General features: G+C 38.1%; 1 protein-coding gene across 3 annotated transcripts; it reads left to right on the forward strand.

Moving 5' to 3' along the window:
- Positions 1-470: 470 nt before the first annotated feature.
- HELB (DNA helicase B) lies at positions 471-15,853 on the forward strand. 3 transcript variants are annotated; one of them, XM_057377299.1, is made up of 13 exons: positions 471-694; positions 2,483-2,857; positions 5,356-5,564; positions 6,964-7,824; positions 8,869-9,040; positions 9,811-9,952; positions 10,889-11,019; positions 12,049-12,133; positions 13,023-13,082; positions 13,650-13,854; positions 14,490-14,624; positions 14,836-15,273; positions 15,754-15,853. In XM_057377299.1, exons 1-13 carry the CDS (start codon positions 502-504, stop codon positions 15,841-15,843), a joined length of 3,096 nt encoding a protein of 1,031 aa, XP_057233282.1. In that variant the 5' UTR covers positions 471-501; the 3' UTR covers positions 15,844-15,853. The 3 variants fall into 3 exon arrangements, with proteins under 3 accessions (XP_057233282.1, XP_057233288.1, XP_057233296.1); XM_057377305.1 differs by having other exon boundaries at positions 577-694; positions 2,677-2,857; XM_057377313.1 differs by lacking the exon at positions 471-694 and adding an exon at positions 4,790-4,908 and having other exon boundaries at positions 2,797-2,857.
- Positions 15,854-16,250: the final 397 nt, after the last annotated feature.

Raw genomic sequence — 16,250 nt, forward strand, 5'->3', positions numbered from 1 at the left:
CTAATCAGTGAAAATCAATTTAAAACAGGTTGTAGCAATACTTGCTTTCATATGACTGAATAGCAGGATTTCTGGGGGCTATCAGTGAGAGATCAATGAGTATGATAATGCTTATATTTCATCAATGAGCTGTGATAAAGTCTGGGAAAAGGCAAGGATCCGGTGTTGAACGAAAGTGAAGACTAGGTAGCAATGGAACGGCCAGGGTTACAACACAGGGAAGGGCGGGGGATTTTCAACGAGGACCTTCCGGAGAACGATTTGCCAGTTAYACATAGTATTAAACAACTCTGGGGGCAGCCGGGTGAAATATAATCGGATATAATGSAAGTGATTTGATGCTTTTGTGATAGGGGTCAAATGTAAAGACGCAGAATTATGTCCCGAATTATTAAAAATGTGCACTCGTCGCTCCCGACGGACGATCCGGACGGACCCCAGCACCCTGGGCGGCCCGGTCCCGCCCTTCCGCGGGGGCGGAGGGATCGCGGCGGGGGCGGCATGGCGGTGTCCGCCGGGGAGCGCGGGGCGACCCTGGACCTCTGGGGGCACCTGCGGCCGCTGCGGCGGGAGGCGGCGGCCGAGGAAGAGGAGAGCGAGGACGACTTCGWGGAGGAGCCGTTCCTGGCGGAGGATGCGCTTGTGGAGGCCGCCGGGCGGGACCTGCCGGCCGCGCTGCCCCCGCGCCGCGCCGGTGAGGGGCAGCGGGAGCGGGGCCGGGCCGGGCTGGGCGGGCTGGGGGTTCCCCTGCCCGGGTTCGGGGCTCCGCGCAGGGCACCGGGGTAAATGAACGAGGGGCCCGGCGCTGCGGGAATGGCGGCGGGGAGAGGAGGCGCCTGGGCCCGGGCCCGCCTGCCGTGCTCTRCGCTTCCCCGTGGGGCATGTCCCAGCTCGGCCCTGCCCCGCTCTCTGAATTGGTCACAGGCACAGGGAACCGAAGCAGTGGTGAACGGGCAGTGGGAGGCAATTGTGGTCTGTGCTTTTCTATGGGCACAGTATTGCAACAGTAAGAAAACATAAGATCTTCCCATTCAGGTTAACTCTGCACAGAAAAAGCTCTTTTTTTTTTTTTTTTTTTTTTTTNTTTTTTTTTCATTGTGAGGAGGTATTTCATGGGGGAAACTCTAACACCTATAAACTATAGATAACTTTCCAAGGTTTGGAATTTTATGTCTAGTTCCTATTCAAGAGCTGATAGAAACCATTAAAGCTCACCAGTATCTTAGGATAGAGCGGTTTTTTTTTTTTTTTTCTCTTATGACGTGTGAGAGCGTTGATACTTCGTATTAAGGATTCCCAATTTCCTATATAGAGCTTAGAAGAGTAGGTGAAGTTGGAGCAACCTCTGCCTAAAAAGTATTTTAACTGCAAGTTGTTTTTAAAGTTACTAAGCTGTGCTAAATAACAAGGGAGAAATAAGTAAGTTGTTACAGGCCCAAGTGTTGCCCTGGTGAGAAAGAGKGCCTGCTAAACATAGGTGCCCACTTTGGTCTGGTTGTAGCAATTAGTCCCCAACTGTCGATCAAGGAATGTGTTGKTTTTTTTTCTTTTGAAGGCAAACCAATTCATACAAAATGTTAAGAATTTACTGTATTAATTCTGTTTTTTAGGAAGATTAATCCGCAAACACTAGAGGAGATTTATGTCCAAAAATGAGACAGAGGAGTCCTGTAACTTTATTTGAATAAAGGGAGAGGCCATGGGGCATTTCCATGTGGGTCTCTCAAATTGTTAGAAGTCGCGGCCTCCTTTTTATCCTAATTTCACGACTGCATTTCCCTCTCTTTCCCTACTTTCCCTCTCTTTCCCTACTTTCCATTGGCTGAAATACAGACCTCCTGAATCACCTAATACAGACCCCCATCTGATGTGCATCCCCCTCCCCCACTTTCTTTTCTTTGTGTCTGTGTTCTTTTTCTCTAAGTCCAGGGATTTAGCATGGCCTTGGGTGAGTTTGTGTCAAATGTGGAACTCCTATGGAATTYATTGCTTCTTGTCAATATCTGGTAGTATCTGCAGACCCTACAGTTTGTAAAGACATCTCCCTCTCATTCCTTTCACTTACAATTTTGGTGGTTTCGTTTGCAGCAAATACGTTGTACATAAATGTATCTGAAGATTATGTAGGCATTGTGACAAAATATTTTGTGATAGAACTGCTAAAATTCAACTGTAAAGTTGACTTGGCATATATAATAAACCATAATATTAAAACATGTATTTAATTGGCTTAATAAATTCATAGGCAAAACTTATTTCTCATGGCTATAGAAGCAGTTTTAGTGCTTGTTTCTGAAATTGGTTTCACTTTCATTTTAAAATATTACTGGAGAAAATGGACTCATTCCTTTACTTTTACTACTGCAACTTAAAAAAAAGACMAAAACAAGTGTTCAACAAACAAAACTCTTAATCAACACAAACTTTTATTTTTTATGACTGTCAATTAACATTGGCTTTGYTTTTCTTTTTAATGATTCAGTTATTATACAGGAATGTGGCACCAAAGAGGAGTATGAAGTAGTTGGACGTTTTCCATTAGTTGACCCTTGGTGGAAAGTTAATGTTAAAGCTAAAAAAATGGGGTCGAAGTACTTTGTGCAAGGATATCCATCRTATTTTCTGCAGACTGATGTGAAAGAAAACAACCGACAAATATTTTCGCTCTTTCTTAAGGAATGTGATGTTCCTGAAAGTTTGAAAGAAATTTTTTTTGCTTGGCTTCCTATGGAGTCTGTGCTGAGTTTTACAAATCTTGAAGAAAAACTTGAAGAGTTCCAAGTTTCACACATAAAGCCAAGAAGGAGGAAAAAAGATACCAAGGATTATGACATCTTCAACTATGTTGCAGAATCATGTAGGTATATTCTGTGCTATTTTGATTGTTTTATAAGCTAAGGAGTTCTATCTCATAGAACTGTGTTCAAGCTGTCATGTATTCATATGAAATGTATATTCAAATGAATTTTGAATGTGCAATCATTATTTTAAAATATTTCAGGACAGTAGGACAACTGACAAGTTAAAGATGGGACTTTCCTGAATTCTGTAGGCTTACGAAGTAGAGTTGTCTGTGCTAGGGATGCTTCATCCCTGGAAGTGTTCAAGGTCACGTTGGATGGGGCTCTGAGCAACCTAGTGTAGTGGAAGGTGTCCCTGTCTATGGCAGGGGTTTGGAACTAGTTATCTTTGAGGTCACTTCCAAACCAAACCATTTTATGCTTCTGTGGTTATGTGATACAAAGATACTGGTGCTTCCTGTAGTTCATTCATAGATTACAAGGGTTATTGAAAAATGGGTTCAGCACTACATTAACATGGTGGCGTGGCTTTTTAGGGCTGGCACGTGTTCAGAAGTACTATAGCTGCTTCTCTGTAGTACAGGGATTAGTGAAGGAGTTCAGCATAGTCCAAATCAGCTGCTCTGAATAAACTATCTAGGTGTGTTTGAAACCTGCCTGTCAGCAGATTGGTGTAGCTGGGAGCAGACTTTGGAAGCACTGGAGTGTCCCATCATGGAGATAGCTCAGGACTGCTGAGGATGCTCTAGGTGGGCTATGTTGGTGTGATCATATGAGTGTTAGAGATTGGATCAGGAGTGTGCCCCCTTGTCTCCACTGTGTGCAGTCTCTTGAGAGTACTTTATTCCTGCTGAATGAAACCCTAACAATGTGCTTCACTTGCAATCCTTAGGTACTCTGATCTGTAACTGGCATTCAGTCTATGGGACCCTACTTAGCTGGTGTGAACCAAATGCTGGAATACGGAGGAAGTCAGGGTGTCTGAAGTGTGCCCTCAGCATTAGATCTCTTGTTTTGCTCTGATGATCTGTTTCCATAACTTGTACAGGTTGGGTCTATCTACCGTTATGTGTAAGCGAAGTTTTCCAGTACCTGGTTTACTGGGCAGTTCAGGTTAGATGATGGAGGTGACTCTTTTGGATGTCAAATTATATGTAACAGGAGAGTTCAGAGCCTTTGCTAGACTTGAATTGACTTTACTTCAAATCCCATGGTGTAAGGAGAGAAAAATTTTCAGAGCTCTGTAGGCTTTCGGGCTTTTTGTTCTCTTTTTGTAATGATAGAAAACTTCTTAACTCTTCTTTCTGGACATCAAATCTTTTCATGACCACAAAAGGGTAGGAATCCATAGTAATGGGAACACGGATCTGGTTTGCTGTGTAAGTTTTAATGGGATACATGGATTGCTTTTGGTTGAGACTTGTTCAGTATTTTCATGAATCCTCAAGGGTAAAGTTTTCACAGTGTGCCTACATACTGTCTTCACTGTTCTTGTAACTGGTGATTTTTCCTAATACCTATCTTAGATTACTTTGCAACATTTTAAGCTTTAATCACTCTCTGTCACTTTTGGCCCCAGTTGCTACTGTTAGTATTGCAAATTTTTTTTGTTGTCATTAATTGTTACATGCTTGAGCAATTTGTTCTTCAAGCTTTCATAGTATTTTTTTGTGTGTTGAAATAGTGCGTATTGATTATTTATATGTAAATTATATACTTGCTTAAAGGGAAAAGGTTTTATCTTTGTCTTACCCTCTTTGTCTTTATGAGGGTAAGGCAGTAATCAGAAAACTGAGAAAAATGAGTTTTATGTTTTCCTTAACGGTTAAAAATAGCCTGTTTTTYCCCCAAGAGATAAAGCTTCTAAAAGTTACACTTTCTTCTGAAATTTATTTTTCTTTCTTCTGAAATTGTTTTTTAAAAGCAAAATACAGAGCAAATCAGTTTCATTATTCCATTCTCTCTTGTTCCATGATTGATATGAACAGGGAAAGTGATATCTTAAGCTTGGGGTCATTGAGAAAGCCAGTGGAAAGCACAAGTCAGTGGAAAGCACAAATTCAGTGGAAAGCTGAAAGGAAAGCACAAGTTCACTTTTCACTGAAAGGTCAGTGGAAAGCACAAGTTCCTCTACTGATCTGATACTACAAATTTAGAAGCCTCTTGTCTTACTTTGAACTTGAAATGTTCTTTTGTACATCTATATGAAAATTACTTTCAGGTAAGAGGCAGGCATGGTGAGGTCTGAACTGACTTTCTGGATGAAATGCTGTTGAATATGTAGTTTAAACAATGTACATAATACATATTTTCCATATGTAAAAATGTAGTTGCTGTTTTTATGGCATCTGTTTACATTGTTTTTCCCAAGGCAGTTCTGGGAAAACAGACTTTAAAAGAATTTGAAAAGGATGACTAAGAGTAAGAAACTGAGAGAAATTTGTGATGTCTTGGATATAGGGGAGGAAGATGGATGAAGCCAGAGTCAGTGCAAATTGCTTTACAACTGTCTTTGTACATTGCATAAAACTAACTTTGTTTATGGTGCATGCAGTTGCAGGAAAGGCGGTATTTGTAGCTGTGCATTTTCCAAGGATACTGGAGTTCTTGCCAATTCTTCTGCCACGCCACTTTTGCTGTCTCTTAAATGAGGTGTGCTGGCAAAGAAATACTGATATGGATGGTGAGGAAGTAAGTGACAAGATGGTAACAAGATTGGATGAGATACTAAAGGATAAGCCGTGGAAACTTGGATTCAGCAGGGTAAGTAATGTTACGCAGAGGAAAAATACGGTGTTTGCTGCATTTGAGGTGCATTRGACTACAGCGCTGTTTCAGTTATCTTCACTTTATTAATGGGCATTTTTAGGGGCTAAGCATAGTTCATTTGGAAATGCATGACATACTGGACAAAGTTTTAGTTAGCAAAGGTTTTTGTTTTTCCAGTTGGTGTAGAATAAATTAATCTCAGAAGATTCTTGAAAGTGGTTTTGTTACAACCATTTGTTTAGTATTTTTCTACAAGGGAGAGAAAATTAAATGCTTGTGGTAATTTGGCCAGAAGTWAAAAAGCTAATTTAAAATCCTCAACTGTTCTCTTCAGTTTTATACCAGTAAACGAGACTTTCTGTTCCTAGTAGGTAGAACAGTATCTATGCTTTCATAGTAAGGTGGATAAGATTCTCTGCAAGAGTCATCTGGTCCAGTAGTTTGTTTTTTGTAATGTAATTTGCAGTGGTTGCGTACCTTCCTGTTTTCTTTTGTTGTACTTGCCATGGGTTTTGCTGCTGCACCTCATCTTAGCAGTCCTGTACCTCAGATGGGAGCTACAGCTTAGTTGTTCACAACTGTGAATGGTTGTCCCTCTGCTTCAGTCCCCCAGTGCTTTGCTGGTGGATGTTCTGCCTTGTCCTTAAGAGCTCTGATTTCAGAGATTCAGCAGTGTGGCCAGTATATTCCAGTGTTTCACATAATTTCCTTTCAAAAKATTTTCCTGATGTTCAGTTTCACTATTCCTTGATGCAGTATGGACTTGTTGCTCTTTTGTTTCAAGCAGCTGCAATCTCATGGCATATTTTTTATTGCTTGAAGACTCTTTAGGTTTTTCTCTTAAGACTGAGACAATGCAATTTATTTTTCTTGCTCTCAGTAGTTCAACTGTTTTGTGCATCTCAATCTTTCACTATTTTGTAATAATATCTGTAAAGGTGGTGTATTTCCTGAATTAACATGTTCAGAATTGGGTACAGTATTCTGGATAATGGCTTTCCTGTGCTCTGTTTCTACAGTTTCTGTACCTTTACATGAAAATGTGTTGTGTGTTGTGCAAGAGTTCTCCCTAATACCCAATTTCTGTGCCAGGTTTTTTATGTTAAAAAAGTTTTATTTTCATACAGAGGAGTAACTGGAATGATAATTCCAGCTTAGTTTTAAATATTTTGCTTCCATGTAGCTTGAAAAGCATAACTTCATACATTATGAAAAATACTTCCAAATACAGTTTGTAAATCTGTTTTAAAAGACAAATACAAATACAAAATACTTTTGCAAACTTCCACCCTCTGAATTGCAATTTGTCTTTACTAGGAGGAATGTTGCTCAGCAAGAGGGTAACATCTTCTGAAATAAATGTATGTTTGCTTTTACTCTTTTTGGGGAGAAGATTATCTATAAGGAGCTGAACCTTTCTTACTGTGAGGCAACGTGGGCTGCCTTCTGTCAGTGTGAACATCTCCTCCGGAAGATTCCTGACTTGCAGAAGAATGCGTTAATTCTGTATGATCGGCTCAAGACACACTGTAGACAAATGGGACACACATATGAAGATCAAGATGAATTAGCTCGTTTTGTATCCAAATATATGTCAATTGAGCAAGTCTGGCAAGCTCTTGAATTTTTGAAAGATCGGAATGTAGTGATTAGGGAGAAAAAGCTGGTGTTTCTGCCTCATCTTTACAAATCTGAAAAGGATATTGCAACGTATATAGGTGACCTGTTAAACCGCACGTGGAAACTGGATGTGGATGTGAAAAAGATACTTAACTTTTCTGAGGCATCAAGAGAAACAGTAGATAACCAAATTAATATTATCCAGACACAAGAAATGAAAGAAAATAATCTGGACAACCATAATGGTGAAAATCACTTTCCTGAAAAGGAGGTGGGCTCTATGTCTGGTATCCAAAGTAAAGCAGAGGTAGATGAAGATCAGGTGATTGCTGTGAAAAAAATTTGTTCTAATCCTGTCACAATCATAAGTGGAAAAGGAGGCTGTGGGAAGAGTACAATAGTTAGCTGCCTTTTTCGTCATTTAAAGCAGATGGAAAAAGAAGTGGAAGCTGCTTCTAAGGACTTTGAACAAGACTTGGATGCATCTGAGGAATGGAATACATTTGATCAGCACTGGGAGTCAGAGAATATGTATGCAAAAAACTTTTTGAATGTACTATTCACTGCACCTACAGGGAGGGCAGCAACTCTTTTGAGTGAAAAAACTCAGCAACCTGCATATACATTGCATCAGGTAAGGTTTGTTTCAGGTTTTTTTTCTTGTTTCTTTTTTTTAATTAGTTTCTGAAAGACCTTTTGGCAGTGTCCGTTCTTGTTTTTGAAAAAAAAAAAAAAGCTTACTATTGAACTTTCCTTATGAAATGTGTAGCCTTTTATTGTTATTAATGCTTAGGTACAGCTTGTCACCATCTGAAAGTCAGCGTTACATTTTGGGGAATCATAAGTCAGTTATTGGAAATACATTTGCTGTAACTTTGGTTTCTTTATTATTTATATACATTTGAAATTTGTGCCTGTCTAGGGCATCTGTTTTTTTTCAGCTTCTCAGTTTTGCGTTGTATTTTTATGAAGATGAAAATAATATCTAGGTGGTGGTGGAATCCTGTTGCCTAGTCATCATATTTATAACAGTACATACATGAAAAGATCAGTAGCCTGCAGTTGAATAATGAGAGAAATTTCATTTGCACAATGTTTTCTTAATTACTGTTTGATGGTGTGGAAATTTTTTTAGAAAAAAGTAGAAAACAAACTCTTTGGTAATAAATTTAGGTCAAGTCTCTCTTGTTCTAGATAGCAAAAGGTGCCAAGAAGACATTGGGGGTGTGGAATAACCCATGTACAAATTATAATAACATATAAAAAAAGAAAGAAAGAAAAGTACTGTTGGCTTTTTATCTTCGGGGACTGGATAGTTAGTTGCCTGTTCCCCTTCCCTGTGCAGTTTTTGGCATTTATTTATGATAGCTGGTTGTAGTAGAAGGTGTTCTGTTACTGAGCAACCTAATGGCTGACCTTGTRTCTTTAACGGTTCCTGCAGGAAAAGAAAGACTGCATTTCTGTGCTTTTATGTAAGTGTCAAGCTCAGCTRGAAATGTATCCACTGAGAAGGAAAATAAGACTGAATGGTTGAGTCTTCTGGGTCTTTACCAGGTGGAAGTTCAGAATTGCAGATGGTAGTTGTATATACAGTATCAGAAAATACCACTGTCTACTTCTGTAAGACAGTTTACAATTGGTTACTGTCAGAGCTTGCTTTATTTTTATTTGTTTCTAGATTATCTATAGTTTTAAATCATGGAGACGGAATGAAAATGCACAGCCGTGGAAGTTTTCTGCTGTTACAGTTCTGATTGTGGATGAAGGAAGTTTGGTGTCTGTACACATTCTTAGTTTAGTTTTAAAACTCTTATGTGACCATGCTCAGCTTGCTAAACTTGTTATTCTAGGTAAGTGAAACAGCAAATCTAGCATTATACAATGTTTAATAGTGCACAATATACAGATTAAGTGTCAGATCTCCCACTGGTCCCACCAAGTCTCTTAAAAACCCCAAAATGTTACACTGTTCTGTACTTGGATRCTTCTGCTAATTAAGGTCACATGAGGTAGACAGCTTTCCAGCTGTCAGTAGGAAAATATCTTCATTATCTGTTTAGCAGTGTTTAGTCAGTCTTTCTCTGACTCGCTTGTGGTAGGTTATTRTATCTTGCAACTGGAAATCTTCTCTGATTTCCTTAAATCTGAAGGAGCTAGTGTTGGCATATTAATTGTATGTTAGAAGGGAGTTTTCATGCCATTCTTAATGCTAAGRTCATCTTGTTTTAATTCAAAAAGGAAAGTAAAGAAGAGTGAAGTTAAATTGTTATGCTTTCTCAGAGGTTTGCTTTTTGACATGATGTTTATGGCATTTGTTTTTGAATACGCAGCTTTCAAAGCGTGTTTGAATAAAATGGGATCACTCAGTGCTCATCAAGGAGAGGGATTTGCACTTGCTAGTAAAGCATTACTGAGGAGTATAAAATAACTTAAACTACACTACAACCTTATTCCCAGAGTTTCTTAGATTCTTTGAAGTTTTATTTCATTTGAATGGTATTAAGGATGTATGTTATKATGTAGAGGCTTGAGTATTTATTAATTCCAGTGGCGTTTCTTTTTCAAGACAAAAAATTATATGTTATTCTTTCTCACAAAAGCTAACGTGCATTCTGTTTAGGTGATACTAGACAGCTGCCAAGCATAGACCCAGGAAACATGTTAGCTGATATCTTTGAGGGTCTAAAATCCAGAGGCTTTTCTGTGGAACTGCGAACTAACCACAGAGCAGAATCACAACTGATYGTAGATAATGCATCAAGGTAGGATATCCTGATGTGTGCATGAATTTCTTGCCTGGTCTTCTACCTACAAATAGTAGTGCATCCAGATTTGACTCTGTAGTAGTGCTTCTGTTAGGTTTTTTGCTCCAAATCCATAACACTGTTTTTAAAAACAAACAACAGTAAAAAAACCCTACAGATTTTTTTTCCAGAAGTATATATTGACAAAAAAGTGAACCTGTGTACTGGAACACTCTTGAATTTTATGGGATGTATTTCACTATCAAGCTACCAGATACTGTCTGTTATTTTCAAATGAGTTATAAATGCACAACTGACTTTATGCTTTCTAAAATGGCTTACAATGGCTGCTCTGAAAAGCAAGTTTTAAAGACATTGCTGGTAAGTGTGACAACAACTAAAACAGTGAACTGCTTTGAGAGTTTAGATATCAACTGCCATTACATCACTGTTTTTTGGGGTTTTTTTGTGTATTCATATATAGAAATTCTAAATGTTTCCAGCATTTGCACTACTTTTGTTTTGGAAATAATTCTGTTTTCTTCAATGCATGATTTCTTTTTTAAACCTCTAACAACAAAATCAAGGTTTTGATGTTAATTGAATTTGAGAATATTCTGAACATTTGTAAGATGTCCAGAACCACGGCATATTTTACAAACATTCTTGCCTGTTTTTTTGGTAACACTTCTGTTTTACTCCATTTTGCTCCCATGGGAAGAACTCTATGAGTAGTACTAAGTATCTGCTGTAGTGATGGAGGGTTTAGAGAATAAATTACCGATTTTTTAATGTGAAATTAAATTTTGCTCCAAGAAAAGAGTTTTTGGAGCATGTAGCGTAGATGACAAAAAATTTCTAATTGGTGAACTTCAGGCTGATGCAGATAAGGATATGCTGCAATTCTTTAACTGGAAATAACTTCTCTATTTTCCCTCCAATTCTCTGGTCCAGAATCTCTCACCGGCAGTTTCCTGAATTTGATGAGGTGCTGAAGGTTTCTGCTTGGAATGAGGAAGTGACAATGCCAAGTCCGGAAAAGAAATTTATTCTTATTGCTTTGCCTGCTGGCRGGAATTGTGACAGTATGTGTCTACAGTCAGTTTGTGATCTTGATTTTCCCTTTGGTAAAGCATAGGCTATTATCTGGAACCAAAATTTTGGGAAGATTTTAGTCTGGTTTTTTTTGTGGTATAAATTTAAATGCTACGTTCATAGTTTATCTTTTGCCTTCTGTAAGTGCACACAGCAGGTTCTGCAAAGAAAGGGCTGTAGAGCTCCAGCTCACCAGTTAGACTTTGAAATGGGGGACAGCTTCCAGCACTGTAACTGAATGTGGTTGTCTTTTTATAATGTAGCTAGAGCTGTCTAAGAAATCTTCAGAATTTGTTCAGAGCTGAGTCACTTGGGTAAAGAGCAGCTCTTAACAGGATGGTCTACTGGACTGGAATTTGCTCCCACATGTAGAATTGAGTTAGGAAAATTCTAAGAAGGGATACYGGTATTTCTTCTAAAGGTTTTGAGGTCAGGGCGGGAGGCTTTGTTTATTGGGTTTTTTTGACATTTATTGGGTATGAGTGGATTGAGTGGCCTCTGTTTTATATGCATCAAAAAGCTTCAAGGGVAATGCAAAAAAAAAAAAAAATTGCAAACATTATCACCTTATCTTACAGAATACTAAAAATAGATTTCTTTTGTGAAATACGTGTATAGGTCTGTGATTTGAAAATATTTGATCTTTACTCTTCAGTGTGCTGTAGCAAAACCTTATTTTCCATGAAATATGCTCCATGCAGCTGTTGTTTTAACACAGAAATAAGAATTTATTTCTCTCTGTATCATTCTTGTTTCTCAGATTTTAATAGTAAGTTTACTGCATGACGTTTTCTTGGAGGAATAAATGCAGGCATTTTGTGGTGAATTTTTGTTTCTTTGAGAATCTGTGTTTTGTATGGGAGTTTTTGGGGGGTTGTTTTTCTTTTTTGTTTTGCTTTAAACAAGTTGAACTGTTATTAAAGTGAGAAATAAGCAAAGGTAATTTCATATTGAATTATATTTTCTTTTTAAAATTCTGAATATTTTTATGCCTTGCCTTTTTATGTCTTTTAAAACAGGTTTACAAACTGCCATAAAGATTTTACTTAAAAAAGGGCCAGGATTGGAGGATGCCAAACAATCCCAATTCATTGCTTTCAGAAGGTAACTGAGTATGCAGGCAGACATTGAAAAAATCCTTGCTAGTAGCCACAATCTACAAATAACTGAGTGAGCTGAGTTGCAGAGACTAGTGTCAATAGCATAAAGCTACTAGATACTTGGAATACTCATCTCTTAAGAAGGGTGGGAAGTAAGACTCTAACAYTCTTTGCAGAAAGATTGGAACTGTTAGTAATCACAGGAGCATGCATAGTGTGGATGTCTTTGCTGAAACACTTAAGAGATAAAAATAATGTACAGTAGGATCAATCATCCATAAACTTGCAGTTCTCCACAGCAGAGTACTTAGGAAAAAAGTCTTCCACCCTTAATAGTGAAGAACCTTTTCTCAGTAAGTAAAAAACACCCACTATTTACAGGTTACCAATGTGCTAATAAGTGATTTGTGAATGCTGAGTAACACTGGTACCAGTGTTATTTCTCCAGTCTGCATTCAGATACAGTGCTGTTATTAGTGATTTCTGTGGATGATTCTTCTAGAATATGTTTATAAGTACTTAATCTGAATTTAAAAGTTAAAATTCCAGGTTCTTAAAAAGCAAATAAATCTTCTGGCTATTTTTAATATATCCACAGACAGAAAATAATCTGCCAGACTTTAATTTTTCTGTAGTTTTCTTCTTCATCTTAAAAACTAATCTAGCTAATCTAGATGTACAGTGCAGACACATTCTGTGATATTTAGACAAAACTGTTCCTTTACTGCTCTGTCTTCTAAACTCTGAACCAGTGATTGTTTTTAATAGTTGGTGGAAGATAATCAGAGAGAAAAGGGGCTTTTCCCATTATTTATAAATCAATGCTAATGTGACATTGCCTGTAATTGTGTGTTTTGTATATGATGATTTTGTTCCTGTTTTGTATGATTTAGGCAAGATTGTGATCTAATAAATGAACTTTGTTGCCAACACTATTCAAATCATTTAACCAGGTAAGCCAGTGTTTTGCATGTTTCCTGTGAACAATCTCATTTTGTTTTTGAAAGTGTTACAGCCAGACCATAAAACAACACCGTAAAATAAGATTGTAAAACTTCGAATGTTTCATCTAGATCTGATTATGTTATGAATCATTCATATAAYAAACTTTATTTGATGGGTTCTTCAATCTCAGTCTGGACTGCGAACAATGGTAAACTGCCTTTCATTTAAATTCACTGTGAATTCCAAGATTTTAATTTGCTTTTGAATATTCAAAATTCACATAAAAGCAACATGAAAAAAAGCGTCAAGGTTAATTATTTTTTTGCCACTCTCTGATTTCTAAATAGATGCTGAAATATTTTTGGAAGCAGAATTTTAAGCTACTCTGTATTACTGTTTCTTTATGAAAGGGTTTTACAAAAGTTCAAGACATAAATGTGTTACTTTAACTATTTTGAATATTATTAAGGTTTTTAATCTGAGTCAAGTTAGAGAGTGGAAAGAGAAGAAATACTGAAAGATGCTAAATGCACACTTTGTAAATACATTTTTCCCTTTTTCTTTCTCTGACCTAGAGACCATAAGAACCGACTTCTGTTTCAAACTGGGGACAAGATTTCCTGCACGCGCAATACATATCTCAAGGATCTCTTGCCCTCCTGTGGTGTTGGAGAAGGTCCTAATGGCCATGAATGCAGAAGTGGAGAAACCACCCTCACTGCAGAGGCTGCTGCAGAGGACAAACGACTGTGCAATGGAGACATATTTTTTATAACAAAGGTAAGTCTTTGCTGCAAGAACTTGCACAGAGAAAACCTGGTGGTAACTGATTCAGTGCTTGTGTAATCCCCAGAACAAAACAATTCACTTTATAAATTTAGCCCATAATACATACTTAGTTCTGCTAAGTGATCATGTAACAGGCATGRAAGAGGCAAGGTACAATAGAGAGTTCAAGAAAACCCAATTCTGGGYTTTTTTATACAATGTGTTTCAGTTGGTCTGATTGTGTTCAGTGTAAATATATTTTGTAAATACTCAAGTGCATTGTAATTGAAATGGATAATGTTTAACATAGTCTGAAGTAATGTTACAGTTTAAGCTTTCCCTGGGAGAAAACCAAGCTGGCCTAAAATCAAAAGCAAAAATACCTGKTTTTTTTTGCTGGGTTCAGTGAGCTGAGCAGTAAAAGTGCCAGTAGTTAGGGTAGGCCCTGAACAGTGAAAACATTTTCCTTGAAGGTAGTCAGTGAAAAACAGCAATTTATTGGGTTTAGTGTCCTCTGAAACTTCCAGTTGGTTGGTGTTGCCGCTGTTGTAATTCTGGGAAAGCTAGAACAGGGATGCACATGGRTGTATAGATGTTGATCCACCTGCTGATTCAGGCTCACTGCTGAGTGTTGTGCTGTCCTTTAGGATGCAGAAATTGATAAACAGCGCCTCTTGACCATCAGCAGCACATACAGCTCCACGTTTACTGTGAAGTACAAGGCATTGAAGAAGCTGTGTCACATAAGGCATGCCTGGGCCAGAACTATTCACACATTCCAGGTAAAAGCACAGCAGCTGTGAGCTGAGCTAATGCACTGTATTTTCACATGAAAGAAGCAGAAGCTTTCCTTGAAACTAGATTTTCTCGAATCCAGGATAGAAAATACTCTTGAGAACATCCCAACCTCTTCAAAAGGTCTCCAACCTCTTCATTCTTGTCTTTTTTTTAGCTATTTACCTGACTTTGAAACAGCATTCTTACATGTTTCAGGGCTCCGAGGAAAGGACCATCGTGTATGTGGTTGGCAATGCYGGCCGGCAGCACTGGCAGCACGTGTACACAGCTGTGACCAGGGGACGTAGCCGTGTCTACATTGTGGCTGAAGAGCAGCACCTCAGGAAAGCAGTAAAGAACAAGAACATGCCCAGGAAAACACGTTTGCAGAAATTTTTGAAAGAGGCAATTGCAGAAACAAACAACTGTCCTGAACAAACGTCCTGTTCCCTGGTGAAGTGTTGGCAAAGTCAAGAGCTCGAGACTCAGTCTGTTTCTGTAACTCAAAATGCTCCTGACGCACCTGAATTTCAAAGTGACCTCATGACACAGGAAAGGTCATCAGTTCTCAGTAAAGAACAGATAGGCAGGTTGCAGCAAAGTCCATGTAAAAGACCAACTCCTGCCTCTGAGGATGCTACAAAAATACCCCCTGTAAGTATCTCCTTACAGTTTAAAATAAAAAGTTTAAAACAAAACTTCTGCACTCTTTCACCATCACAAGTCATCTGCGTACTGTTACGATTGTTTTGTTAATTAATTGGTGAAGCAGTCAAATTTGGCAGATATCATTGCAGAGTAATATATATAGCTAAGACAGAAAAAAAAATTAATGGTAATAGTAGTATCTTTTCACTATAAATCGTATATATCTTTTCACTCATTGGAGTGATCTGTTGGCCAGCTTAGCCTGTATCAGCTTATGCTTGTGCACAAAGTATTTAGGTGACCTGACGTGAAAGATGTCTGTAAAATTTAATAACTGGAATTATTTTTACGAAGTAAAACCTGTTTAACAGATGCTTTTTTTTCATTAAATATAATTTCTGAGCTCTGTCAGAGCCTTTTTTGAAGACACTAACATATTTTAGGTCTGGTTCAAACTTGGGTAACATTTTTGTTTTGTTTTGACAGACAACAGTAGCAGAATCCCCACTTGGATCTTCCAGACTTAAGAATCTAACTTTGGGACAGACTACTCCTAGGAAGCTTTTCAAAAGCTAACAGACAATTATTAACTAACTGTCCTTGGTACGAACCTTTATTGAACTTGTTCAAGACCTTTGGAATGGAGAAGCTGAGTATGCACGTGCCTTTCAAAGGCTTTCTTGGTTTGCATGTTCTGTGAAGAACAGCTTGTTTTACACCGAGTCTCTTACATTTTCAGTGACCCATTTTTAGCAGATTCGTTGGTGTACTGGTTATCAAAAATCATGTAATTCTTCTGTTTTGGTGAAGAATTAACTTAGAGGTCTTTGAGGATCCAGATGTTCCCTTAAAATGCGTAAGAATGTATTTTGATTTAAAGACTCCTCGCTGTCCATACCAAGATTTATCCATTTCCCAGTGCTACAGCATTGATGAGATGCTCTGATGATATGCCAAAACTACAATTTCCTTGAGTCAAAAAA

The sequence above is a fragment of the Malurus melanocephalus genome, unplaced genomic scaffold, assembly GCF_030028575.1.
Source record: "Malurus melanocephalus ecotype Western Australia unplaced genomic scaffold, MMel_1.1 scaffold_10, whole genome shotgun sequence".
In the NCBI taxonomy this organism is placed as follows: Eukaryota; Metazoa; Chordata; class Aves; order Passeriformes; family Maluridae; genus Malurus; species Malurus melanocephalus.